Raw genomic sequence first — 26,362 nt, forward strand, 5'->3', positions numbered from 1 at the left:
GGGTTGAAGTCAGGAGTGTCTGCCTCCAAAACTCCTGACAACTCTACTGTCTATTCATGCATTCATTCATTTATTCATCCGTTCATGTAATAGTCATTGAGTAGTTACTATGGGCTGGGCACTGTCTTAGGCCCTTGGAAAGTAGTGATGAACAAATCAGCCAAATACCTCTGCCTTGAGTTTACATTTTAGCAGGGACCAGGGGAGGAGAGAAGGAACAGACAATAAACATAACTGCTGCAGGAAGGGGGACCCCTTCCAGGGCCCGAGAGCGGGCTCTTGTCTAACACTTGGAAATGAATTGTCCGAGGAGACATACACGTGCTGACAAAGCAAGAGGCTTAATTGGGAAGGGGCGCCCAGGCAGAGAGCAGCAGGGTAAGGGAACCCAGGAGAGCTGCTCTGCCACGTGGCTCGCAGACTCGGGTTTTATGGCAATGGGGATAGTTTCCGGGTTGTCTCTGGCCACTCATTCTGGCTCAAGGTCTTTCCTGGTGGTGCTCGCATCACTCAGCCAAGATGGATTCCAGCGAGGAGGATTCTGGAAGGTTGGTAGGACATACGGGCGGGCGTCTCCTCTCTCCTTTTGACCTTTCCTGAATTCTTCCGGTTGGTGGTAGCTTGTTAGTTCCCCGTTCCTTACCAGGACCTCCTGTTGTTAAGGTAACTCATGCAGATGGCTACTATCTTGCCTGGCCAGGGTGGGCAGTTTCAGTCAGTGGTTCTCCTCACATAACCAAACTAGTAAATGAGCAAATTATGCAGTGTATTAGATGTTCACGGGAAGAGGAGAGTAGAACAGAGCAAAGAGATCAGGAGTGTGGGGTGCAGGGTGGGGAGGGAGGTAGCCGTGTTGAAAGTAGACCAGCCACCATGTGACACCCATTAGGATGGCTAATATTTAAAAAGCAGAAAGTAGCAAGTGTTGGTGAGGATGTGGAGAAATTTGAACCCTTGTGCATTGATGCTGGGAAAGTACAACAGCGCAGCCACTACGGAACACAGTATGACAGCTCCTCAAAAAATTAATGATCTAGCAATTCTACTTCCGGGTATATACAGTGTTCCTTACAGCATTATTCACAACAGCCTAAAGGCGGAAGCAACCCAAGCATCTACCATTGGATGAATGGATAAACAGAATGTGGTCTATGCCTGTTATTATTCATATTATTCAGCCTTAAAACGGAATGGAGGGCTTCCCTGGTGACACAGTGGTTGAGAGTCCACCTGCCGATGCAGGGGACACGGGTTCGCGCCCCGGTCCGGGAAGATCCCACATGCCGCGGAGCGGCTGGGCCCGTGAGCCATGGCTGCTGAGCCTGCGTGTCCGGAGCCTGTGCTCCGCAACGGGAGAGGCCACAACAGTGAGAGGCCCGCATACCGCAAAAAAAAAAAAAAGGAATGGAATTCTGACACATGCTACAACATGGAAGAACCTTAAGGATATTATGCTAAGTGAAATAAGCTAGACACAAAAGGACACATATTGTAGGATTTCCTTTTTTTTTTTTTAATGTTTATTTATTTGTTTTGGCTGCACCAGGTCTTAGTTGCGGCACGTGTGATCTTCACTGCGGCGTGTTTTAGTTGCAGCATGCGGGATCTAGTTCCTGACCAGGGATCGAACCCGGGCCCCCTGCACTGGGAGTGCAGAGTCTTACCCACTGGACCACCAGGGAAGTCCTCAGGATTTCCATTTATATGAGGTCCCTGGAATAGTCAGATTCATAGAGACAGAAAGTAGAAGGCTGGTTGCCAGGGGCTGGGGGCGGGAGAATGAGAAATTACTGTTTAATGGGCACAGAGTTCCGGTCTGGGAAGATGAAGAAGGTCTGGAGACGGATGGTGGGGCCAGTGGCCCAGCAGTGTGTGCACTTGATGCCCCTGGCCTGTACACCTAAAAATGGTTCGAAAGGTAAATTTTACGTTATATATATTTTACCACAGTTAAAAAACAGGGTGTGGGTGGAGACTGGCCACGGTAGGCCTCTTTGAGGAGGTGAGATGGGAGCAAAGACTTGAAGGAGGTGTAGCGGGGAGGCCAGTGGCTCTCTGGGGAAGAAGCAGCCCAGGATGGGGCCACACCCAGTGCCCTGTGTTCACAGGACAGCACGGAGCCAGTGAGGCTCGCCTCCTTCCACGTGAGGGGGTCCTGGGTTCCCCTGAGGCAGGTGGGGGAGGGGGTGGTCCCCGGAGGCTCTTTGGCCACGGGGAGTAGGGAGGGGAGTCGATGTGCTCCAACAGTAAGCCCTTGGCCCACCAGGAGCAGGGCCCACAGGTCCTAGCATTCGGCTGTTGCATCACCGGCTGCCCCTCCACCACTTACTCAGCCACCCAGGTGTGCTCAGCGGTCCACGGGCTTGGGAACCCTGCGGTCCCCATGACCGGGCTTGAGAATAACAAGGTGTGGACCGGCTTCACTGACCCTGTGATCAGTTGGTGTGACACCATCCTGACACCACAGCCCGCTTACCCCCCCCCCCGCTCCCCCCTGTTGGGCCTGTACAACCTGGCTTTCCCTGCTATGATACCCTCTTCTACATGGCCCTGGGGAGGCAGGTGAAAAGCTAGGGAGAAAGCATCTGATTGTGGTCCTTTTCTTGCATTACTTGGAATAAAAATTTGGATAATCAGCTTCTCCTGCACGTTTTCCAGATGCCAAATGACATTGGCTGGCACGATTGTTCCCCTTCCACTAGCCAGCTGTCTGGCAGATGGGGGCTAGGGAGTAGAGTGAGACTGCATCCTTTAGGAGCTATTTATTAAGCTCCTAGGTGATGCACAGGCCTGGAAATACACAACCATCCCCTCTTCTAAGGAAATAACTCAAGACACGTGTCCTCCTGCTGTGCCAGAAAATCCTTCTGTGAAAAAAGGAAGAAGAAGAGAACCAGCCTTTGTGGGAATCCTTGTCTGGGCCAGATGTGGGGCCCTGTGTCCCCACTCCTCCCACCAGATGGAAGCTCTGGGACCTTAAGTGACAGGTCCAAGGGGACACAGCAGGACGTGCAGAACCTGGGCTGTCTAAAAGGCTACAGCCACTAGACCAGCTTCCTCCTGATTTCTACCAAGCTGGCGACCACTGCCTTCAAGGATCAGCCTTCCTATTCCAGGATGGCCCACGGGCTGGAGGGACACGGGAGGTTTCACCCTCAGTGGCCAACGTTGTGATCCCCGACCGTCTGGGGGTCCCCTGGGTCCCTGCCCCGCTTCTCCTTGCCCTGATTTTGTAAGTTATCACATCCCAACCCAGGCTAACGCACCCACAGCTGAAGCCCAGCCTGGCCCTGAGTGTCATCTAACTGCTTACATCCCTGAACCTGGTTTTGGGTCCCAGCACCTGACTGTCCTCTTGACCCTTGAACTCTGCCTGCTGCTCCCAACCCTGCATCAACCCCAGGGTCATTGTCATAGGCTGGCTCCTGAGGCTCCCTTGTTTGCAAACTAAACAAGAGGGCCATTCAGTAGGCACCCCGGCCAGTTCGCCTCCACGTTGCACTTGGCACCTCCTGAGTAGCATCTGTGTATGACGTTCAGCCTCACACGCTGCTCCCAGCTGTACAGCCTGGAGAAACTCTCATACCTGCTTCCCGGGAAACATGACTGAGAATGCACGTAGCAGCATTTGTTGTAATAGCAAAAAACTGGAAACCACCCAAATGACCTTTCATGGTGGAATAGACAGATAAATTTCAAAGGATGAATTAAAAACCCAATGAGCAAAAGGGAAGAAAAGCAAGTCACTCAAGAATACGCAGTGATTTAAAAATACGGTGTTCAAAAACGGGTAATAGTGAATGTTTTACTTAGAAATATACATATAAGCAGTTTTTAAAAATAGGAAGAAAAGCAAAGGATTGCTTCACACAACATTCCAGATGGTGGTTACTTTTGGAAGGAAGACAGGGAGGACCTATGGGCCCTTCTCAGATCTGGTCATATTTAATTTCTTTTTTTTTTTTAATTAATTAATTTATTTATTGGCTGTGTTGGGTCTTCGTTGCTGCGTGTGGGCTTTCTCTAGTTGCGGTGAGCTGGGGCTACTCTTTGTTGCGATGCACTGGCTTCTCACTGTGGTGGCTTCTCTTGTTGCGGAGCACGGGCTCTAGGTGCACGGGCTTCAGTAGTTTTGGCATGTGGGCTCAGTAGTTGTGGCTCGTGGGCCCTAGAGCACAGGTTCAGTAGTTGTGGCACATGGGCTTAGTTGCTCCATGGCATGTGGGATCTTCCCAGACCAGGGCTCGAACCCATGTCCCCTTCATTGGCAGGCAGATTCTTAACCACTGTGCCACCAGGGAAGCCCTTAATTTCTTAAAGAGTTCACAGATGTTTACTTCAGTGTGGTTCTTTGAAACACACTGTGTTTCCATACGGTTTTGTGTGTACGCTAAATTTCACAGGCACACACCCAAAAGGTAACAGGAGATCACCAAAAATCAGACCCAAAAAAGCTTAAATCAGTGATATGGAGAAAAACCTTTAAAATCTCCCAGAATGCAGGGGGAAAAAAAAACCCCAAAGTGCTAAAAACAATAACGGAGACAATGATGAATCTGGAAGGCAGAGAAGGCAATGGAACCTCAGAATTACAGGTTTTCCCCAAGAAGGAGCAAGACCAATAGGAAATGAAGCAATAATCAAATCCATAACCGAAGAAGGCGTCCATGATTCAAGTCCACACGTCGGAACACCGGAAGACGCACGAGCTCTGCCAAGTAGAGGTCAGCCCAGAAACCATTTCATGTTGGCTTTGGAGTACGTTTCTGAGACTGTGTTTACACAGAGGCATGTTTGTTGTTCTGGGAATTGAATCAAAATCACGAAGCTCCTCTGAAAAGACCTGGCTGGGTATAGCCGGCCTGTCCAGTTTTCTGATTCTAGCCCTATTCATCTGCCATGTGTGGCCCACTCCATCTGGGAACAGAGGCTGGCTTCGCAGCCAAACACCACCGCGGCACGCTTGCCCTCTCTCAGGTCTGTGCTGGAACGGGGAAGATAGTTAAATATTCGGGATTCAAAGGGATTTCATGCTGCATGCAAATAAAGACTAAGAGGTGGCGGGTGTACAGTGTTGATGAAGCAAGTAAATAAGAACAGTAGCGGGGCTTCCCTGGTGGCGCAGTGGTTGAGAGTCCGCCTGCCGATGCAGGGGACGCGGGTTCGCGCCCCGGTCCGGGAAGATCCCACATGCCGCGGAGCGGCTGGACCCGTGAGCCATGGCCGCTGAGCCTGCGCTTCCGGAGCCTGTGCTCTGCAACGGGAGAGGCCACAACAGTAAGAGGCCCGCATACCGCAAAAAAAAAAAAAACAAAAAAACAGTAGTGAAAGCATCATTCTTCTCCGTGGATTTGTTAAACTTGCAAGACCATTCTAGACAAAGGAGAAGACAGTCTCTCTGGGACCAGAGAGAGAAGGAAGATAGGGGCTCTCTGTTCTCAGTGACTTGTAGGGACCTTTCCATGTCAAGATAATCTGGGAGATGCAAGGGCTAGCGGGGCACCCCTGGAGGCCATGGGAGAGGGTGAGGCCAGAGCTGGAGGTTGGCCCACCCGCCCCAGAAATCCTCTGTGACGCCGGGGCACGTGGCCCTGCAGCCATCACGAGCCCTTATTGGACGCCACCTCCCTCTGAAGCTGGCAAACGCTCCTCACCAGTAACTGTGCAGAAACCTCGCCAGAGGAAACCCCCACCGGGGGTTAACGGAAGCCAAAGCATTTCCTCCGGTTCTGAAATAATCTAACCAAGGGGTTTAAATTATCCAGAAAACAGCACCCTCAGAATATTTCTTCTCGCTGCATTTTTTCGTTTCCACTATGTTAGCCATTGCCTGCCGCCCAGGCTGACCTGGTTGAAATAGAGACACAGATGTAGAGAACAAACGTATGGACACCAAGGGGGGAAAGTGTCTGTGTGTGTGTGCCGGAGGGGGGTGGATGAATTGGGAGAGTGGGATTGACATATATACACTAAGATGTATAAAAGAGATAACTAATAAGAAAGTGAATAAAGGCAAAAAAAAAGAAAAAAACACTTGAAATGAAGGGGAAATTCGCTTAGGCCCAGGGGAGGGCTCTGGCTTCTGGGGGGGCGGGCAGGGGCGGGCCCTCTTGTCTTTGCTGGGGCTTAATTTCTAGCTCATCTCCTGGTGAGGCTGGGGCCTTGGCCCTGCGTAGGGAGCCTGAAAGCAGCCAGCAATACGGGGAAGGGTGGGGTGAACAGGATGAGCCTGTTGACTCTTGCCGGGGCCTAGGGTGGGTGGGAGGATGGTAGAGACGTTCTCACTGGCCCACCAGCACCACACACACACACACACACACACACACACACACACGTTTGCGCACGCCTGATTTTTTTTTTTTTTTTTGTCTTTGTCGGGTCCTAGTTGCAGCACGCAGGATCTTTAGTTGCGGTATGCGGGATCTTAGTTCCCCCACCAGGGATCGAACCCGCGTCCCCCTGCAGTGAAAGCATGGAGTCTTAACCACTGGACCACCAGGGAAGCCCTGCCTGATGTGTTTTAAAGTGTTATCCTTTAAATTACAAATATGCAAATATTCCTGGGAGGAGTCTCATTTAGCTTTCCCCTAACACCTCAATTCTTAGTTAGCACTTTAGAAGGGATTAGTGGAGAGCCAGAACCTGGTGGGTGGCTGGTGGGTGCCTGGGCTGGGAGGGGAGCTCTGCCCCGGATTGCTTACTTGTGCTCTACACCGCAAGATTGAGGATTCCACCCCAGGTGCTGGGGGGATGGATAAAGGGGAACCCTCCTGGGACGGAATAGCGCCTGAGGGCAGGCCATGAACACACTCTCACATGGCAGCGGAAAACAGAGTCCCAGACCCCAGCCCTTTGTGGGTTTAGGTCCTGGGGCCACCCGTCTGCAAGGACATTTGACCTTTTCTCTCCATTGCTCAATCTTAACACGTGGGAGGTACTGAATGAATGCTGTTCGAATGAATGAGTACCTGCAGACTCCCTCTTCAGAAGTTGTTGTAAGCTTCGCCTTTCTGAGGGAGGGGAAGTAAGCCGTGAGGAAAGACGACCGCTCTAAACTTAATTCCTACCAAAAGAAGAAAAAGGAAAAAAATTTAAAACAATACAAGAAAGTGAGAGAGGAAGAGATGAAGGAAAGAAAGAAGAAAAATAAAACTGTCAGAAAATCAAGTATTTCGGTATGAAAAAACTCTCTAGTTTTAATTCTACTAGTTGTCTTAGATGGACAGGCAGACAGATAGGTGTATATATGCATATATAGCTTTTTAATTATTCCAACCAATATTTGTCTAATCACTTACATTACAGTAGAAACAGTGCCTTTTAACTCCACTTGCCCAGAAAGATGAGGAACCCAATGCTTTTTTCCTTTCCAGCCACTTCTTGCTTTTTGTTGAGACAATCTGAAATTTGGGGACAGATTATTATTGTTCCCTAGTTTTAAGCATCATTTCTTTCACATTTTTATTATTTTTCAGTTATATTTACATCAGTTATCTAGACTGAATTCTACCTTTCATTTATTTCACCGATGCTGGTGAGTTTTCTGGTACCACTGCGTCCCCCCCATTCTGGAACTTTTTATTTTAATCCATCTGTTTGTCAACTGAGCAATTTTTTAGGAAGACTGGATGCACCTCTGTTTTCAGTTTTTGCTGATAGGATCCACGCACCTTTGGGGGATGAGGATCACAGCCCTCTTCTGATTACAGAGGCAGGTGGAGGTGTCATCCTAGGCACATAGGACGGCAGGTGATGCCGTCTCCACAGGCTGCCTCTGGTTACACGTGTGTGACACAGGCTTGTGACCTGCTCCTGCCCCGCTCGCTTCTCACCCTAAACAAACCTGCACAGTCACATCCGTGCCACAGTCACACACGTCGTATACATGCCGCATCTCCATCCTGCTTGAATAGGGTAGCAGATAATCCAACTGTAAAGTCGTATGGCCCTAATCTGGTTTGACTGGACTGATAGCATTTCTGCCAGAAAGTAATGCTGAAAATACATGTGCGCGTTACATTAGCACATCCTGTGTTAACTCGCCTTGCTGAGTATCAGCTTGTTGCCCTCGCCAGTAACCATGGCTTTTCATACTCAGCTTGTCACCACGGAAACCTGGTCACTGAGTACTGCCCAGCAGTCTTGAGAGAAGCGTCTCTTCCAACTAACAGCGTGATGCCCTGGGCCCTTTCTCTTTTCAAAGGGATCCAGCTCTGCCTGCCTTTATGCCGGGAAGCCCTGGTTCCCTTTGAAAAGTTGTCCAGGGTTTTCCCATTGTCAAAATTCTGACTCCTGGAGGTGAGGGGTGGGCAGTGACATCGGAGGGGGAGCTTCTCTTTCTGCAGGGGCAGAAATGTCCGTGTTGTGAACTCGTGCTGCTGTTTTCAAACTAACCATCACTTGACTAAGCCTTTCCCATCTTGCTCCACTACAAAAAATTTAATTACTGCTTTCTTTTCCTTCCCCACCAGCACATCCAGATTCAACATACCAGCCACAGACCGTTCCAACACCATGTGTCAACCTGCCAAGCAGCGCAGGGATTTAATAACATTGACATCCAATTACCAACCTGTTATACTTCAATTTAAATCAAAGTAATACATGCATGTGCTTTTAAGAAAACATCCAGTTGTTCTGAAGAGCTTATGCTGGAGGATGGCGGTCACCTGTCCCGCCCCTCCCTCACCCCGCCCATCACATATGGACTGCTTGCTTTAGTTCACATGCTGACTCCTGCCCTGACTTTTTTTTTTTTTAAATCTTTATTGGAGTATAATTGCTTCACAATACGGTGTTAGTTTCTGTTGCACAACAAAGCGAATCAGCCATATGCATACGTATATCCCCATATCTCCTCCATCTTGCGTCTCCCTCCCACCCTCCCTGTCCCACCCCTCTAGGTGGTCACAAAGCACCGAGCTGATCTCCCTGTGCTATGCGGCTGCTTCCCACTAGCTATCTAATTTACATTCGGTAGTGTATATATGTCCGTGCCACTCTCTCACTTCGTCCCAGCTTAGCCTTCCCCCTCCCTGTGTCCTCAAGTCCATTCTCTACGTCTGCGTCTTTATTCCTGTCCTGCCCCTAGGTTCTTCAGAACCGTTTTTTTTTTTTTAGATTCCATATATATGTGTTAGCATACGGTATTTGTTTTTCTCTTTCTGACTTACTTCACTCTGTATGACTGACTCTAGGTCCATCCACCTCACTACAAATAACTCAATATCGTTTCTTTTTATGAATGAGTAATATTGCATTGTATATATATGCCACATCTTCTTCATCCATTCATCTGTCGATGGACATTTAGGTTGGTTCCGTGTCCTGGCTATTGTAAATAGTGCTGCAGTGAACATTGTGGTACATGTCTCTTTCTGAATTATGGTTTTCTCAGGGTATGTGCCAGTAGCGGGATTGCTGGGTCATATAGAGCTACCATATGACCCAGCAATGCCCTGACTTTCTTGCTTTATCAACGTTAGGTACTCTCTATCGACTCGACTCCATGCTCTGAAAGATAAGGAGCTGGCTAGCTTGGACTACTCTGCTTCCCCTCTCTCCTCCTAATTTTTGATACTGTTATTATTATTATTTATTTTTTTTTTTTTTGCGGTACGCGGGCCTCTCACTGCTGTGGCCTCTCCCGTTGCGGAGCACAGGCTCCGGACACGCAGGCTCAGCGGTCATGGCTCACGGGCCCAGCCGCTCCGCGGCATGTGGGATCTTCCCGGACCGGGGCACGAACCCGCGTCCCCTGCATCGGCAGGCGGACTCTCAACCACTGCGCCACCAGGGAAGCCCCTGTTATTATTTTTTAACTCTTTGATTACATTTGTAACTTTCTATACTATTTGCCTCTTTCTTCTTCCATCAACTTTAACATTCACACCTCCACTCCTTCTGCATGAGTTGTGGGTACGAATGCCTCTATTCTTCCCACCCCTACTCTCACCTCCCTCCTTTTCTAGATGACACCCTTACTAATAGATTGCCAGGATTGTACGTTTAGACTGTTCTGTTGCTGCAGTTGATTCTTCCGTGCTTTGTGATGTATGCCTCAGTCTTAGTTTACAAAGGTGACTGAGTGATGACAGGAAGAGGCTAATGCCATTGAAAGAAGAATTACTGCTTACAGTTCCCAAAAGAAGGGGGCATCCCACGCCACTCAGGGCCACATGGGGAAGCACCAGAGGCAGAAAGGAGTGAAGGGAAAGCATGCGCCACAGCCTTTAATGGGGTTTCTACGGGAACGGCAGAGCAGCGCAGGGTAAGTATCTTAGGGTGGGCTAGGTTGAATAGTTTCAGCGGCCGCTGGGGCATAGAGGCTGGCCCTGGCTGCCTGGTATCTGGCCCTGGGTTGAGTTAGGGTAGGGGGACTATTGGCTTGGTGAGTGAGAGTTAGGTAAAGGGGGTGGTTAGAGTGTGGACTCAGGATCGGTTGGAGGGTTTGTAATATGACTTTCCCATACCTGCAAAAGCTGCATCACAGGGGAGATGTAAACAGCTTTGGCCGTCGGTTTGGCCCTGTGATGAATGGATGCCAAGTAGACAAATACAGAATCTAAGAAAACAGCACTTTGTCTCTAGGTTAATTAATTCTAAGAGCTGAAAATCAATAAATAGCATTTAATTTCACAAACCTGTATATGATTTTGTAAGAGGGTGAAAAGGGCAGGTTCAGGAGCTATACTGCCCGGGGTCCTATTTTTATTTTGTTCTTCCCTGTTTGTGTCACGTGTTCTCTCTGTGCCTGATTTCCTCATCTGTAAAATAGAACTGTTAATACCACCCACCTCATCGGATTTTTGTGAGAGTTAAATAAGTTATATATAAAATTCTTGGAATGGTGCCTGACACATACAAAGTGCTCAATAATTATGAGGGATTTAAATTTTTTTATCATTTTGTAAACATTAAACACCTCAGGGTGGGCTTCCCTGGTGGCGCAGTGGTTGAGAGTCCGCCTGCTGATGCAGGCGACGCGGGTTCGTGCCCCGGTCCGGGAGGATCCCACATGCCGCGGAGCGGCTGGGCCCGTGAGCCATGGCCGCTGAGCCTGCGCGTGTGGAGCCTGTGCTCTGCAACGGGAGAGGCCACAACAGTGAGAGGCCCGCGTACCGCAAAAAAAAAAAAAAAAAAAAAAAAAAACACCTCAGGGTCAAATGATATGTGAAGATCACATTTTGGTCATTTGTGACACCTCGACCCCTGGACCATCCAAAGGAAAACATTCCTAGTATCATGATCAAATGGATTTCTTTTTAACTCTTTATATCTTAAACCACGTCACAGTTTAAGTTCCCTAATACTTGGACCGTGACTTTCTGGTATGATTTTAGTTTTCCCTTGGAGTTTCTATTGCCCTTTGTTCTCACTGACAAACAATAATGAAACTCTGTGTCCTTTTGTGCAGCTCCTTGATTGTACCTTCTGTTGCGTGGAGCCTTCTCTTTTCCTGTCAGAAACCCCTGCAGACCCTTTTCCGGCTCTATCCTGCACTACTTACTGAAAGCCGTCTTCATGGCATTTCCCTTGGACTCACCTGCTGAGTTGGAGACACTGTTTCTAGGATCTTGTCTTTCTTGTTTTTCACCTCTGTTTTGTTGGAGCTCATCCTGAAGTAACTTCTTAAAAAGAGACCATATATAGGAAAATTGGAGTCCTTGCAAGTCTAAAAATGTCTCTATTCTCTTGTTTCATTGACAGTTTGGTAGAATTCTAGATGCAAAGCCTTTTAGTATCCAGTGTGCCGATGATAAGTCTGATGCTGTTCTAATTCTGGTTTCCTTGTAAGAGACCTATTTTTTCTTTCTGGAAGCTTCTAGGATCTTTTTATATTATAACTAAGTGATTTTATGAGTATGTATTTTACTTTCCTTTTTTTCTGCCTTAAATTCAATTAAAAACCTTTTAATCTGAAGTCTCATGTCCTCTTTCAGCTCCTGGAAATGTTTTTCTATTGCTCTGTTTCTGAGGAGTCTATTATCAGGAATTTGACCCCTCAGGTTGAGCATTTTTGACTTCATCATTTCTTCCACTTTTTTCTGTTTCTTCATCTTTGTGCTCCAGCCTTCCAAATTTTCTCATTTTTATCTTCCGGCCTTTATTTTACATTTTTATATTTCTGCATTATAGTTTTAGTTTCTAGGGGCCTTTTCCTATTCTCCAATTGTTCCTTTTTTGTAGCATGTTGTTCATATTTGATGAATGAGCCTATATATATTTTAAGTCCCTGAATTTAACTTTCCTACTTTATTCAGTTAATTACCAACCTATCCGATTGTTTCCTTTTTCTAGAAGTGTGTAGAGGTTGGATGTCCTACCAGAGGTGTGGAGGCTTAAATGCCTTGAAAAAGCAATCATTTATTTGCTCATCTGCAGCTTGGGCTGGGCTCATCAGGGTGATTCTTTTGCTGGTGTCTCCTGGTGTCATTCATGGACCGTAGTCGTCTGACAGTTTGACTGAGGTCAGGGTCCAAGAAGCCTCACTCCTCTGCAGCCGCTGCTGGCTGTTGGCTGGGGTGTCGTGGTTCTTCTCCGTGTGGCCTTTTGTCCTTCGTACACTGGACTAGGCTCTCTCATGATGGCAGCAGTGCTCCAAACTGCTCAGAAGTTTTCACACGTTACTTCTGCCACATTTTACGTGTCAAAGCAAATCACAAGCCTAGACCAGATTCAAGAGGTGGGGAAAATAGACTCCACCTCTTGATGGGAAAAGAGGAAAATAATTTGGGACCATGTTTAATCTACTACAACCTCCCAGGCAATGTCTCCCTCTGTCTTAACTCGGGCTGCCATAACACAGTAACATACGCAAGGGGCTTAATAGGAGTTTATTTCTCACAGTTCTGGAGGCTGGAAGTTCCAGATCAGGGTGCCAGCACATTTAGTTCCCAGTGAGGGCTCTCTTCCTGGCTTGCAGACTGCCATCTCACTGTGTCCTTACACAGAGGAGAGAAAGGCAAGCTCTCCGGTGTCTCTTCCTATAAGGACGTTAATCCCATCGTGAGGGCCCCACCCTTATGACCTCATCTAAAGCTAATTACCTCCCAAAGACCCCCATCTCCAAATACCATCACGCTGGGGTTTATGGCTTCAATATATGAATTTGGGGATGGGGCACAGTTCAGTCCATAGCACCCTCTAAGAGCCAGTGTTTCTGTTAAGTAAGCTGAGTTGAAAGCCTTGAAATTTGGATATGTGTTCAGTAATCTCAGCTGATGGGTATTTGTCAGGCATCTAGCATGTGCTAGCAGGTGCCGGGGGGCCTGGGGGGCTCCTGCTGTCATGGTGCTTTCAACCTGGTGCAAGAAACAGACATGTAAATAGGCCTTCATAACAATGTGTGTGCACTGAAGTGGGAGACCTGCATGTTCTGTGGAAGCTTCTGGATAAAAGTAGTTTCCTAAAGGCTGGATTTCATTCTCCCAGCCCAGGGAAGGAAGAAGAATCGGTGTGTACAAAGGCCTGGGGGCGTGGACAGCTTAATGTGGTCCTCGAGTGGGAGTGGCTATGTTGGGTGATCCCCAGTGCTGGGGAGAGAGGCAGGAGCTGGCGGAGCCCTGGGGTCTTATTTGCCACGTTGTGGAGTCTAGCTTGCCTGTCAGAGCTCCTGGGAAGCCAGCACTGTGTGTGTGTTTGTGTGTGTGCGTGTAGGTGTATGTGTGTGTGTGTTCAGGTAATGGGGTAGGGAGAGCTATGCTGTCTCCCTGCCAGGGTGGGTGGACCCTTTAAGAGACATTCAGTAACAGGCCATTTCCCACGGCTTTTCAAGACTGGAGCTTGTTAAGCAAACAGAACGTGGTCCCCCTGAAGGCAAAGTCCCACGCTGTGTCCCCGGGGACAGTTCCTTTGTTTTGCCAACTTGGTTTGTTCATTCAGTCACTCAGTCAGCAACATTCCTGCCACGTACAGCCTCCTAGCTGGGTCCTGGGAATACAGGGATGGCTCCGGCACAGCCCTGCCCTGGAAGAGCTCACAGCTTCTTCGCTGGGTGAGGGTCTGGGGCAGCAGAGCTGCTCTGATTATGCATAAAGTGGCACTCAAGGCTCCCTAGGGGAAGTGTCCCTGCCTCATGGAGCCAAGGGTGAAGGGCACTCCAGGTGCAAGGAACAGCACGTGCGAAGGCCAGACTGTCCTCCCACTCCCACCCCTGGGGTGAGGAGCGGAGAGCGTGGTCGCCTCCCCTGAGTTGACGCAGGTGTACTCCTGTGTCGCGTGGGAGGTGGGGAGAGGTGGTAACACACGGAAGGCAGAGCGGGGAGCAGGGGCAGAGGTCTTAGGCCGCCCCTCCCACATCCTCCCTGGAGGCCAGTGCCCTAGACCTGCCCTTCTGTCCAACAGGCTCTGCCAATTACCACCTTCTCCAGCCACAGCCGTTCAGGAAATGCCGATGATTAGCGATTGTTATCATGGTAATTAAAATTCCCAGGGAACAGCTTGGCTAATATCCATCAGTATCTGCTGTCAGATTGGCAGCGAGGTGAAATTGGAATGAAAACCTCGAGGCAGAGGAGCACCAGCACGCGAGGCGGAGCACGGCGCGCGAGGCGGTGCGAGGGGAGGATTTAAGGCTGAAGCCACCCCACACCCTGGCCTCCCGCAAGTGTCATGGGGGCTGTGTGGGTTTTTTCTCATTAAATGGCGTTTTCAAGGTTAGCTGCTTTGCTGGCCTTATCACAGGGAACCACTCGTGGGGAGCAGAGCGTGGCTTTGCAGAATCACACGGCTTCTCCAAAAAGCAAAGGTTTTCCCCATCCGCGGCCCTAGACAGGATGGTTGGGGGTTAATTTCCACGGAGGGCTTTTCCCACCGCTGTTCTTGGGGAGCGAGTCAAGCGTTGATGCCAGGCTGTGGGTGATAGGCTTGGATGCCCACAGCAGAAATCACGTGATTAAAAGCTACTGCATTTTACAGGGTGGCGGCGGGCAGCAAGGCGGGAGAAGGTCTGAGGACATGCCGGGACTGGTGGGGGGGGGAGGGGAGGTGGCTGGTCAGAACTGGGCGTCCCTCACCCCTCGCCTCACCAGTTTGACTCTCCCACGTGGAAGGCATTTTCCAAAACACCCGACAGTGTCTTCAATGCACCCCTACACGGTGTGCCCCCCATTCCTAGTGCTGCACCTGTGTGCTCTCGTCCCTCTGCCTCGGGGACTCAGAAAATGCTGCTCCTCCAGCTGGTCCGGGATCACCAGCCAGTCTGGTCTGGTCTCTGCCCATCACAGCAGTATCCGGCCTTCCACCCGAACTGCAGCGCCAGCACGAGAGAAACGGACAGACCGAGGCCCCGGTACAATGAACTCACCTGCCTTCTAGACCCCAGGGAGGCGCTGCACGCCTGGCAGACCCGTGGGGCCATGGCCCCTGCTGCGCATAAATATCGGGGTGAATTGTATGAAACTGACAGGGGTTTTTATAGGTCAAAAATGGTTGAACACACACACACACACACACACACACACACACAAAGGCTGAATATCAGTAGTTTCATGCAATTCAACCTAATACTTTGGGTCTTGTGCTCTTTATCCCGTCTTCCAAAAGCACTTGACTGATCAGTGTTTTTTAAGTGGGTGGTAGGGGTGGAGGTGGATCGTTGCAACAGGAAATGAAGCTGATGGCATGGGGCCCGCTGGCTGGGATATGCCAGGGTGGGCAGGGGCAGCCGGGGCTGTGGGTCTCACTGGTGCTCGAGGAAAGACTGGGAGCAGGTGGCTGCCTTGTGCCCTGAAGTTCAAGGTCAGGGATGTGCACCTTGGCACGCCCTGCTAGGCACTCCCTCTTTATCCCCCTTTTAATCTGAATTGGTAAATCCACTTGATTAATTACAAGAACTTGGGCGAAACCCTCCGGCCACTTCCCCAGGAAGGCGACAGACTATATGGATTGGGTCACGCTCCAGCAAACAGCCCATGGCTGCCAATTCAGTCGATCAGCGTTCAGCCAGTGTTTACGGAGCACCGACTGTGTGTCAGGCGTGTGCTAGGAGCTTAAAGATCCAGTGTTGAGCAGAGACGCCCTGGGCCTCCCTCCCGGCTGGTAGACTCTGGTGGGAGAGACAGACAAAAATAAAGGACCAGCCAAAAGGTGGAAGCAACCCAGTGTCCATCAGCGGATGAGTGGATAAAGAAAATGTGGTGTACACATAAAACGGAATATTACTCAGCCTCGAAAAAGGAAGAAAGTTCTGACACATGTTGATGAACCTTAAGGACATTATGCTCAGTGAAATAACGAATACTGTATGTACGTCAAAAAGGCACGTACTCTATGATTCCACTTAATTCGTAGATAGAAAGTAGAACAGTGGTCACCAGGGTTTGGGGGAGATGGGCCTGGGGACTTGTTTAATGGGTAAAGTTTCAGTTTTACAAGATTAAAAGAGTTCTGGAAATGGGCTACCCAACAATGTGAATGTACTTAACATACTGAACTGTACACTTAGAAATGGTTATGATGGTAAATTTTATAGTGTGTGTATTTTAACACAATTGAGAGTATAATGTGGGGTCCCTGCCCTGAAGTCACTTAGTGCCCCGCTGGGGATTTGACTTTGCTTCCTGAGGGCAGTCTGACGATATACGTCATCACCTATGTACGCTATACGTCATCATCTATGTATATATATCCCTTGACCCGGCAGTTTCACTCCTGGGGATATTTCCTAAGGCAGTAACCGACAGCCGTCTGATGATGGGTGTGCCACAATGATGTTTGCAGCACTGTTCAGAAGAGTGAAAAATTGGAAACAATTTAAACTCCCATCAGTGGCGGGTTGATTTAATTAAGTTTAATAAATCCAAACTATAGAACCATAGTTTCATGTGGAGACCGTTACTTATGAACACAGTACAACTGCTGTGATATATAGTTAAGTATCATATAATAGCATCTACATGACCCTATTCTTCCAGAAAGGAAGGAAGGAAAGGAGGGAGGGAGGGAGGGAGGAAAACTGAATTGTATATATGCCCAGGAAAGGGTGTAAGAAAATTCACAACACAGTGTTAAGCAGGGCTCTATCTGTGTGACCTTCCTCATTTTGCTTTTTTGTTATTGTCCTAATTTTGCACGATGTGTATGTATTTCTCAGGGGGAAAAAGGCAAAGCAACGTCCATGGTGGGGGTCAGAGAGGCAGCGCAATGTGGGTCCTAAGCCCACCCAGACCCCACCATGCCCAGATGGCTTTCGAGGGCTTGCTTCACTTGGTCCCCCCGAGGCCCAGACATGTTGGGGGCAGGAGGCTGGCACGCCTGGGGGAGGGCAGGCAAAGCCAGCACCGATGGATGCCCAGGCCTTCGCTTAGCAGAGGGAGGCCAAGTGAGCCCCTCACCAGCCCCCCATGGCCCTGGGCTTGGACACCTGGTCTCAGGAGCCACACAGCAGCTCTACAAGGACAGGTGGCGGCCGTTTGTGTTTGTTTCCTCTCCCTGTATGACACCTCCCTGCCCTCTAGGCATCTAGACACTTAGCATCCATGATGGTGATGTCTGACCCGCTGAGGATTTACCCCCTGCTCAACCACAATTTAGCAGGCCCCTACTTCACATCTGTAGACTGTTGGGATGAGACTCTGGGAACCTTCAGTGTGGAGTAGAGGCCAATAGAATGGTAGGCTGGCCTTGGGCAAGTTGCTTAACTTGTCCGAGCCTCAGTTTTCCCATCTGGAAAGTGGGAATAATAATAGAGCTTCCTCAAGGAACCGTTATCACCAGATGCCTCTGGGAATGGGAAAGGAGACTTTTTAATTTCACACTTTGTGAATTTTAGATCATGTGCATGTATCACTGATTCGAAGAAATACCTACATATCGCAGGAGGGCTGCGAGAGGATCAGAAAGGGTTTTCCAAGGCGGCTCCAAGAAGCATTCATCTCTACGTTATTCGAGAGCCACACGCAAAAGCGGGCCCTTCTGCACAGGGAAGCTGGGAGGGAGGGCTGAGTGACTCGTGCCCGGGACAGTGTTTGGACTCAGTGGTCCAGTGCCTGGCACTCTGGAGCATAAGGAGGTGACTGCCGTCTACTTGGAGAAATAGATACACCTCACTCCACGAGGGAACAGTAAGTGCTACAGTTAAGGTTCTGCAGACCCATTACTAGGGTTGAGGTCCGCTAGGAAAACTTGCTGGGTAGGTTCCAGGTGGGAAGAACCGTCTGTCCTTTTGCTGTGTTGGAGAGCCCTGTGCACATTGGTATATTAAAGGCTCTGAGAAGTCCTGCAGCAACAGAGCTTGGTTTAACTTGGTGCTTCTTGATGGACATGATGGAGAACTCTTCTTTTTTCTTTTCTTTCTTTCTTTTTTTTTTTTTTGGCTTGGTCCCTGCTAACAGCCCACAGATCCAGTTGGTGTAGAGGAGTTGGGGAGTGGGAAACACTGTCCTCTAGAGAATCAGGGCAGACTCTGGCCCTTTGATTTGATTTGATTTGGGTTTTTTAACGTCTTTATTGGAGTATAACTGCTTTACAATGGTGTGTCAGTTTCTGCTTTATAACAAAGTGAATCAGCTATACATATACATATATCCCCATATCTCCTCCCTCTTTCGTCTCCCTCCCACCCTCCCTATCCCACCCCTCTGGGTGGTCACAAAGCACCGAGCTGATCTCCCTGTGCTATGCGGCTGCTTCCCACTAGCTAGCTATTTTACATTTGGTAGTGTATATATGTCCATGCCACTTTCTCACTTCGTCCCAGTTTACCCTTCCCCCTCCCCGTGTCCTCAAGTCCATTCTCTACGTCTGTGTCTTTATTCCCGTCCGTGTCTTTATTCCTGTCCTGCCCCTAGGTTCTTCAGACCCCTTTTTTTTTTTTTTTGAGATTCCATGTATATGTGTTGGCATACGGTATTTATTTTTCTCTTTCTGACTTACTTCACTCTGTATGACAGACTCTAGGTCCATCCGCCTCACTACAAATGACTCAGTTTCGTTTCTTTTTATGGCTGAGTAGTATTCCATTGTATATATGTGCCACACCTTCTTTATCCATTCATCTGTCGATGGACACTTAGGTTGCTTCCATGTCCTGGCTATTGTAAATAGAGCTGCAATGAACGTGGTGGTACATGACTCTTTCTGAATTATGGTTTTCTCAGGGTATATGCCCAGTAGTGGGATTGCTGGGTCATACGGTAGTTCTATTTGTAGTTTTTTAAGGAAAGTCCATACTGTTCTCCACAGTGGCTGTATCAATTTACATTCCCACCAGCAGTGCAAGAGGGTTCCCTTTTCTCCACCCTCTGCAGCATTTATTGTTTGTAGATTTTTTGATGATTGGCCTTTTGATTTTAAATTGTCCCTTTCGAGTAGGAGACTTGGTTCCCTGGTTGTAAAGCTGTGCACGTTTGTCAGATGACAGGAGGAGGGTGACAGTGACGCTAGTGGGCACCACGTCTGCCGAGTGGCTGCTCTGCGCCTGGCACCAGTCTATGGGAATTTACATTCACTTGCAAGCCTGACCCTCATGGCCATCCTGGGAGCTGGCACTGTTCCTGCCTTCCACCTACCGATGATAAAACTGAGGGTCACGAAGGTTGATGCGTCCAGATCTCCCGGCTGCGGGATGACAGATCCAGGATTCAAACCCACACATCTGCTCTGAGCCGCCAAGGCTTCCTCTTCTCAGAAAAGGTCACCTCCTTCCTTCATACGCTCCCACTCTTCTTATAAATACCCTGAACACATTTCCTTCATCAGGAAAGAGATTACAGAGCACTTGGCGTTTTCTGAAGCAGGCGTTAAGGGTTCGGGAACCTTATTGCACTCGCTGCTCTGAATTCTAATCTGTGGCTCTCTCTAAACTCCGGGGGCCCGTCTGTGCCCCGCACAGAGATAATCACATCCCGAGAAGCTCTCCAAGACCATGGTCAGTGCCAGGCCGTGGCCAGCCCAGCCTGTCCCCTGACCTCTCATCGCTCTGCCCAGAGTCTCGAGGGGAAGGGGCAGCCCGGAGGAATGCAGTGGCCTCTTGAGCGCCTTCTGGGAGGCGGGGCCGGCTGGGGGCAGGGTACAGGGAGGACTGCTCTGCATCCTGTGCTCTGAGCAGGTGTCTCCCCCTCCAGGTCTGGAAGAGGTCGGGGGCCTGGTTCTACAGAGGGATCCCCAAGTACATCCTGCCCCTGAAGACCCCCGGCCAGGCCGATCGCCCCCACTTCCGACCATTGCCCACGGAGCCAGCAGAGCAAGAGCCCAGAAGTACTGAGAGCAGCCGCGTCTACACGTGGGCCCGAGAGAGAGGTGAGTCCCCACCGCGCCCTCTCCGGGATGGCAACCCCCATCTGAGCCATCGGCAAACCAAGCCGCATGCACCAGGCCGGGACCCACCACCCCTCCACGGGGCTCACACCGGGCCTTGTCCCTCTCTGTGCCCTTGGCTCCCCGCCTGCACCACGTGGGTGGCTGGTCCTCAGCAGGGTGCTTGCTTGCATCAGGAGGGTCCCCCGGGGGCTGTTTCACCAGTGAGCACTAATTAGGGGGCAGCAACGCCATGGACAGCACTGTGGATCTGTGCAGAAACGTGATGCCAGTTGAGGTTTTCTGCAAAGCATGAAAATGCGTCTTTCTAAGGCAGGTCTGTACCACCTCTTTTCAGTGCTTGTCTACGTCTCAGGAAGGGGGACTCCTGGCTTCCCTGGTCTAAACAAGCAAAGTGACGGTGTGCCCAGGGCCCCTTGGTGTTTGCGGTGACTGCACTGATGTGGGTGTGTCCTAAGTGGCCACCATCAGAAGGGGAACGCGCCCCATGGGTCATGATAACGGTGCTTGGGGTGGTGGACGGCTCTCCACTGCTTGCATGATGCTTTAGTGCTTGTGATTTTATCTTCAAAGTTCCTGGTCTCACAACAGACTCTGGAGGTGGACAGAACAGGTATTTTGTAGCCCCATTTTATAGATGAGTAGCCTGAGGCCCAGAGAAGAGGAGGGATTTTCTCAGTTCGGTGTGGCAGAGCTGGAACCAAAAGGTGGGGTCCTGCCCTTGCGGCTTTGACTCCTTCTGCCCTGAAATGTGGGAGTTTCAGCCCAAGACTCAGGGTCTGAGGGTCCTACATGAGACATGGCAGCCAGAGGGATGAGGGCTTATCGTGTTCCTGGGGACGATGGACCCAAGAGAGTAGACATGGCATCTGCTCCTGAGGGGCTCTCGAACATCTCCAAGTTTGGATTATGACCTGGCATTTATCTTCTTGTCATTTGGACTTTGGTTTTCTTGTTACAAAAGTAAGGCATGTTTATTAATACAGTTTTGAAAGTTGTCAAATGATATAATTTAGAGGTAAAAATCCCCTGTAGGTCAGCCCTTCCAGACATAACTGGCATTAACAGCTTGGTGTCTGTTCTCCAGATACTTTTTCTCGGCATCACTCGGGGTTTTGCAGCCAGCCTTCCTGCCTAATTCTCCTGGGCTCTGTTTGCCCTTCTAATTCCCGTGAGTTCACCTTCCCTGCCATCACTGCCACAGAGCAGCCTCGGTGGGGACAGCGGCAAGTGCAGGTGCAACCTGGGCAGTCAGGGGGCAGCGGACGGCCAGGGCGGAGCCGCTTTTCCACCCTCAGCGCCGGGGCTTTCTCCTGCCCCAGCCTGGTCGGGGTGCATCTGTGTCCCTCAGACCGAGGGAAGAGATACGGCTGTGGAGGCTGAAGCTGGGGGACACTGGTGGGTCTAGAATGTTGTTTCCCATAGATTGAGGAGGAGAGACCTTAAGGCCTCACCCCGAGGGGCCTCAGTGCCCTGTCTGCTCCAGCACCAGTGCGGCACACATGAGCACGCATGCGTGCACATACACACACACACGCACACGCCCACACATCCCTAAGGAAGGGCAGGACCTTCTCTTGTCTCCTCGTCAGCCACGCAGACACACAGATGCCCTTTTAATTATGTGGGCAAGGAGGCCAGCGGCCCACACACTTGGAGTTGGCACCGTTAGTAACTGACTTTGCAGTGAGGCCGGGCCAGGCAACGTGGAGGTCCCCCCGACCCCGGTGTGAACTCGGTCTCCCTCCGCAGACTGGGTTGGAAGCCCCCCAGGCCCCCAGAGCACGAGGCCGCTGGAAAGTGGCTTCCCCTCGCCATCTGCAGCCCCGTTATCAGTGGTGCGGGGTGTCAGGCAGGAGGCTGGGGTCAGAGCTGCGGTCTGTGGTCCGGATCAGAGCCTGTGTGCTAAGCCTGGCCCTCGTAGGACCCCATTCAGCCCCAACTGAGCTTGGGCCAGACAGAAACAGAGTGACCAGCACTGGGGTGTGGGCTCCCCCAACCACGCTGGAAGCTGTCTGCAGGCAGGGCCGTGTCTGTCCTGAACAGGCCGATTCCTCAGCACGTAGCCTGGGAGAGGCACGAGGTAGATGCTTATTAGGTGACTGAGTGGAAGAATGAAGGGATGAACTACCCACCTGCTCCGGGATGTTTGAAAGGCCTATGGAGGGATTTTCATTAGGACCTCAGGCTCCCCTGGGTCAGGGGTCTGGTGGACAGCCCAGGAGGCTGTGAAAACCACCTTGCTCTCCTGAGGCAGCTCTCCTCCCGCATCCCTGTCTCCAGGGCTAGCCCCACAGTCCCTGCTCCCTTATGTGGAAGCTGATCCTGACCCCAGCTCCCTCTCTCTGACCACCGCCCCGTCACCGGCCCCTGCCACACTCTCTCCTCCGTCTTTCACTCTCTCTCCCTCCCTCCCTCCCTCTTGGGCAGGTACACCTGTGTCTCCCAGCTTCTCCCCGCCATCCCAGCTCACTTCACTTGGAAGAGGAAGGGGAATCAATAGATAGAAGCCAAGAGGTTTGCAGGCCGCAGAGCGATCAAGTGAAATGTATTGATGTTTTTTGAGGCAGGTCCCTTTTCTTCCTCCTTTAAATTGTCTTGGTTAATTTTTAATTACATGAGCGTACCTGATAAATTTTTAGCAAGTTAAACAATTCAGAAGTCTATGAAGAATTAAAATCTCTCCTGCCATCATCTCCAAACCCCTTTCTCCCTATTCCTACCAACATATACTTGATACAGGGTTATGTTTTCTTTCGTTTTTATTTTAACATCAAAAATAGCCTCTTACCCATAACTCTGCATGTTGCTTTTGTCACTTAACAGAATATCATGGGCATCCCTCCAGGTCAATAGACACATAGATTTTACTTTCTTCTTTTTAATGGCTGAGTAAAATCCCATCATATCATATATTGTGATTTAATTATTCACCTATTGATGGACATTCAAATGATTTCTGGCTTTTTGCCACTGCAGGCAGTACTGAAACATCCTTATATGCGTATGATGCTTCTATTTCCGTAGGGCAGGTTTCCAAAAACGGGTTGTGTGTTTTAAATGTCAATAGACATTACCAAACTATATTCTGAAAATGTTACAGTTTTTTTTGTTTTTGTTTTTTTTTGGCGGTACACGGGCCTCTCACTGTTGTGGCCTCTCCCATTGCGGAGCACAGGCTCCGGACGCGCAGGCTCAGCGGCCATGGCTCACGGGCCCAGCCGCTCCGCGGCATGTGTGATCCTCCCAGACCGGGGCACGAACCCGCGTCCCCTGCATCGGCAGGAGGACTCTCAACCACTGTGCCACCAGGGAAGCCCTGTTATAGTTTTTTATACTCACCTATACCTGCATCCTTGCCTGCCATGAATATTTTTGGTGTTTATCATTTTGGCCAGTAGGCTAGAAGAAAAATGATATTTCATTTTTCTAATTTGTACATTTGAACGTGTCTTCATGTCTTATTATTTATTGATTATTTAAGCTTCCTCTTTTAAAACTTGCCTGTTTAAACTCATTGCTCATGTTTTATTATGTTGTTTATTTTCTCTTACTGATTTGTAGATGCTCCTTAGGGGTATTAAAGGGGTTGCAAACCTTTTTCTCCTTGACTTTATATTTTGTTTGACTTTAGTGTTTACTTATAGTATTTCGCCAGTTAAAAACAATTTCTTTTCATTTTTGTGAAGTCAAGTATGTCTTTCTTTTGCTTTGTGGCTCATAGGTTTCCTGTCTTGCTTTGAAATGTCTTCTTCTACAAGGTTAAAAAAAAATCTGTTAAATAAAAAGTTTAAGTAGTATGAGAATAAAAGGAAATACTTAAATATGATAAAATTACTCAAAAAGCAGAAATGTAACACCAAATATCATATTAACTGATAAAGCACTGAAGCCATGTTCTATCAAAAGACAAGTCAAGAATACCTCCATCACCATCATTCAACAGTATACTGTAGTATTTAACTAATGTAACAAGGCAAGAAAGTAAAATAATCTGTCACTATTGGAAAAGAAAAAATTCTCCTATTTGCAGGTGATGTAATTGTATACCAAGAAAACCCAAGAGGGTCTATTAAAACAACCCACTAGGATTAATAAGAGAATTTGGGAAGTGACAGGACACAGAGTAAATCAATAGTTTACACCAAAAAATCAACAGTTTTACTCTATACTGACTAATTAGAACTGGAAAAATCCATTCATAATTGCAACAAAAATTGTAAAATGCCCAGAAACAAATTTTAAAAAAGAATTATAGGTCAAACATGGAGAAAGTTATAGAATCTTATCAAAGGACACACAGTGGAATATTACTCAGCCATAAAAAAGAATGAAATCATGCCATTTGCAGCAACATGGATGGACTTAGAGGTTATCATACTAAGTGAAGTAAGTCAAACAAAGATAAATATCATATGATGTCACTTATATGTGGAATCTTAAAAAATGATACAAATGAACTTATTTACAAAACAGAAAGAGACTCACAGACATAGAAAACAAACTTATAGTTGCCAAAGGGGAAAAGGAGGGGAGGGATAAATTGGGGATTTGGGTTTAACAAATACACACTACTGTATGTAAACTAGATAAACAAGGACCTACTGTATAGCATAGGGAACTATATTCGATATCTGGTAATAACCTATAATGGAGAAGAATCTGAAAAAGAGTGTGTGTGTGTGTGTGTGTGTGTGTGTGTGTGTATAACTAAATCACTTTGCTGTACACCTAAAACATTGTAAATCGACTGTACTTCAATTTTTTTTAAAGTTACTATAGTCAAGAGAAACAGTGTAGTGTTGTCACCAGAATAAATAGAATATTTATATAGATAAGTGGAACAGAAGAGAAGAATAATAGACCTAAGGATGTAGGGAAGCTGAACATAGGTAGCTTTTCAGTTCAACGGGAAAATAACTGGTTTATGTATCAACCAGGGCTACATAATTAGATTTCCATCCCATTCCATCTGTATCCAGAAACACATTGCAGACAGATTAAAGATCTAAATGTTAGAACTAACACAGTGAATGTATTAGAGAAAGATTAGAAGTGTTTCTTTCCTCTGTGTCGAACTCAGAGATCCTCTGGCGCCTACAGGACAGGTAGGCTGACTACCTGAGTTGACTATGTTCTCCCTCCTGTGGACACTGGGTGTTGATTTTGGTCCAGGATTTGTGTGCAGACCCCTTGGTGAGCCCCCTACAAGCTTACTCATAGCAGGACATTCATTCTTTCTGGGGTAGAGAAAGAATATGACCTGAGTTCCTCCTGTGACTGACCCTGGGTCCGACCTGGCTGCCTCTGGGGAAAGGGCTCCCCCCTCCAGCCAATCAATCCAACGGGACTGCGTGCTCCACGCTACTTTCCCTTGGCAGGTCCAAGTTTATGGCAGCAATAAATATAGTCAGTTTTTGTGTGCTCCCAGGCCTCTTTGTTCCCTTGAGAAATGTAAGGTGTAAATAGTGGAACCAGTACTGTGGGCTCTTAGGCCTTAATCTCTTTCGAGTTGGACCCACCCCTTCTGCAGGCATCTTTCCTCTCAGCTGGATTCCCACCCTGGGGCAGTGTGTGGAAAGATATTTGCTGGGTGTAGGGATATTAATCTGGCATATTTGGGTAATAAGAGATTACATTTTTTTTCTCACATGCTTTTCTTTCTTTCTTTTTTTTTTTTTTTTGGCTGCGTTGGGTCTTTGTTGCTGCGCGGGGGCTTCTAGTTGCAGCCAGCGGGGGCTACTCTTCATTGCTGTGCACAGGCTTCTCGTCGCGGTGGCTTCCCTTGTTGTGGAGCACAGGCTCTAGGCACGTGGGCTTCAGTAGTTGTGGCTCGTGGGCTCTAGAGCGCAGGCTCAGTAGTTGTGGCACACGGGCTTAGTTGCTCTGCGGCATGTGGGATCTTCCCGGACCAGGGCTCGAACCCGTGTCCCCTGCATCGGCAGGCAGACTCTCAACCACTGCGCCACCAGGGAAGCCCCTCTCATATACTTGAAAGCTTAGAGGAGGCAACTGCAGCTTTGGTTCAGCAGCTCAGTGAGGTCAGGACAGATGTCTTGATATTTCTTGCTCTTTCCCTCACGGTCACAAGATGATTGCTACA

General features: G+C 48.9%; 1 protein-coding gene across 1 annotated transcript in view; it reads left to right on the plus strand.

The window, feature by feature from the left end:
• Positions 1-26,362, plus strand: part of RPH3AL (rabphilin 3A like (without C2 domains)) — an 88,972-nt gene that overhangs the window by 44,087 nt on the left and 18,523 nt on the right. Inside the window, 1 exon segment of the mRNA XM_082861068.1 lies at positions 20,067-20,241. Within this exon segment, the coding sequence (XP_082717194.1) occupies positions 20,067-20,241 (175 nt within the window).

Source organism: Leucopleurus acutus (assembly GCF_964270905.1).
Source record: "Leucopleurus acutus genome assembly, chromosome: 19".
In the NCBI taxonomy this organism is placed as follows: Eukaryota; Metazoa; Chordata; class Mammalia; order Artiodactyla; family Delphinidae; genus Leucopleurus; species Leucopleurus acutus.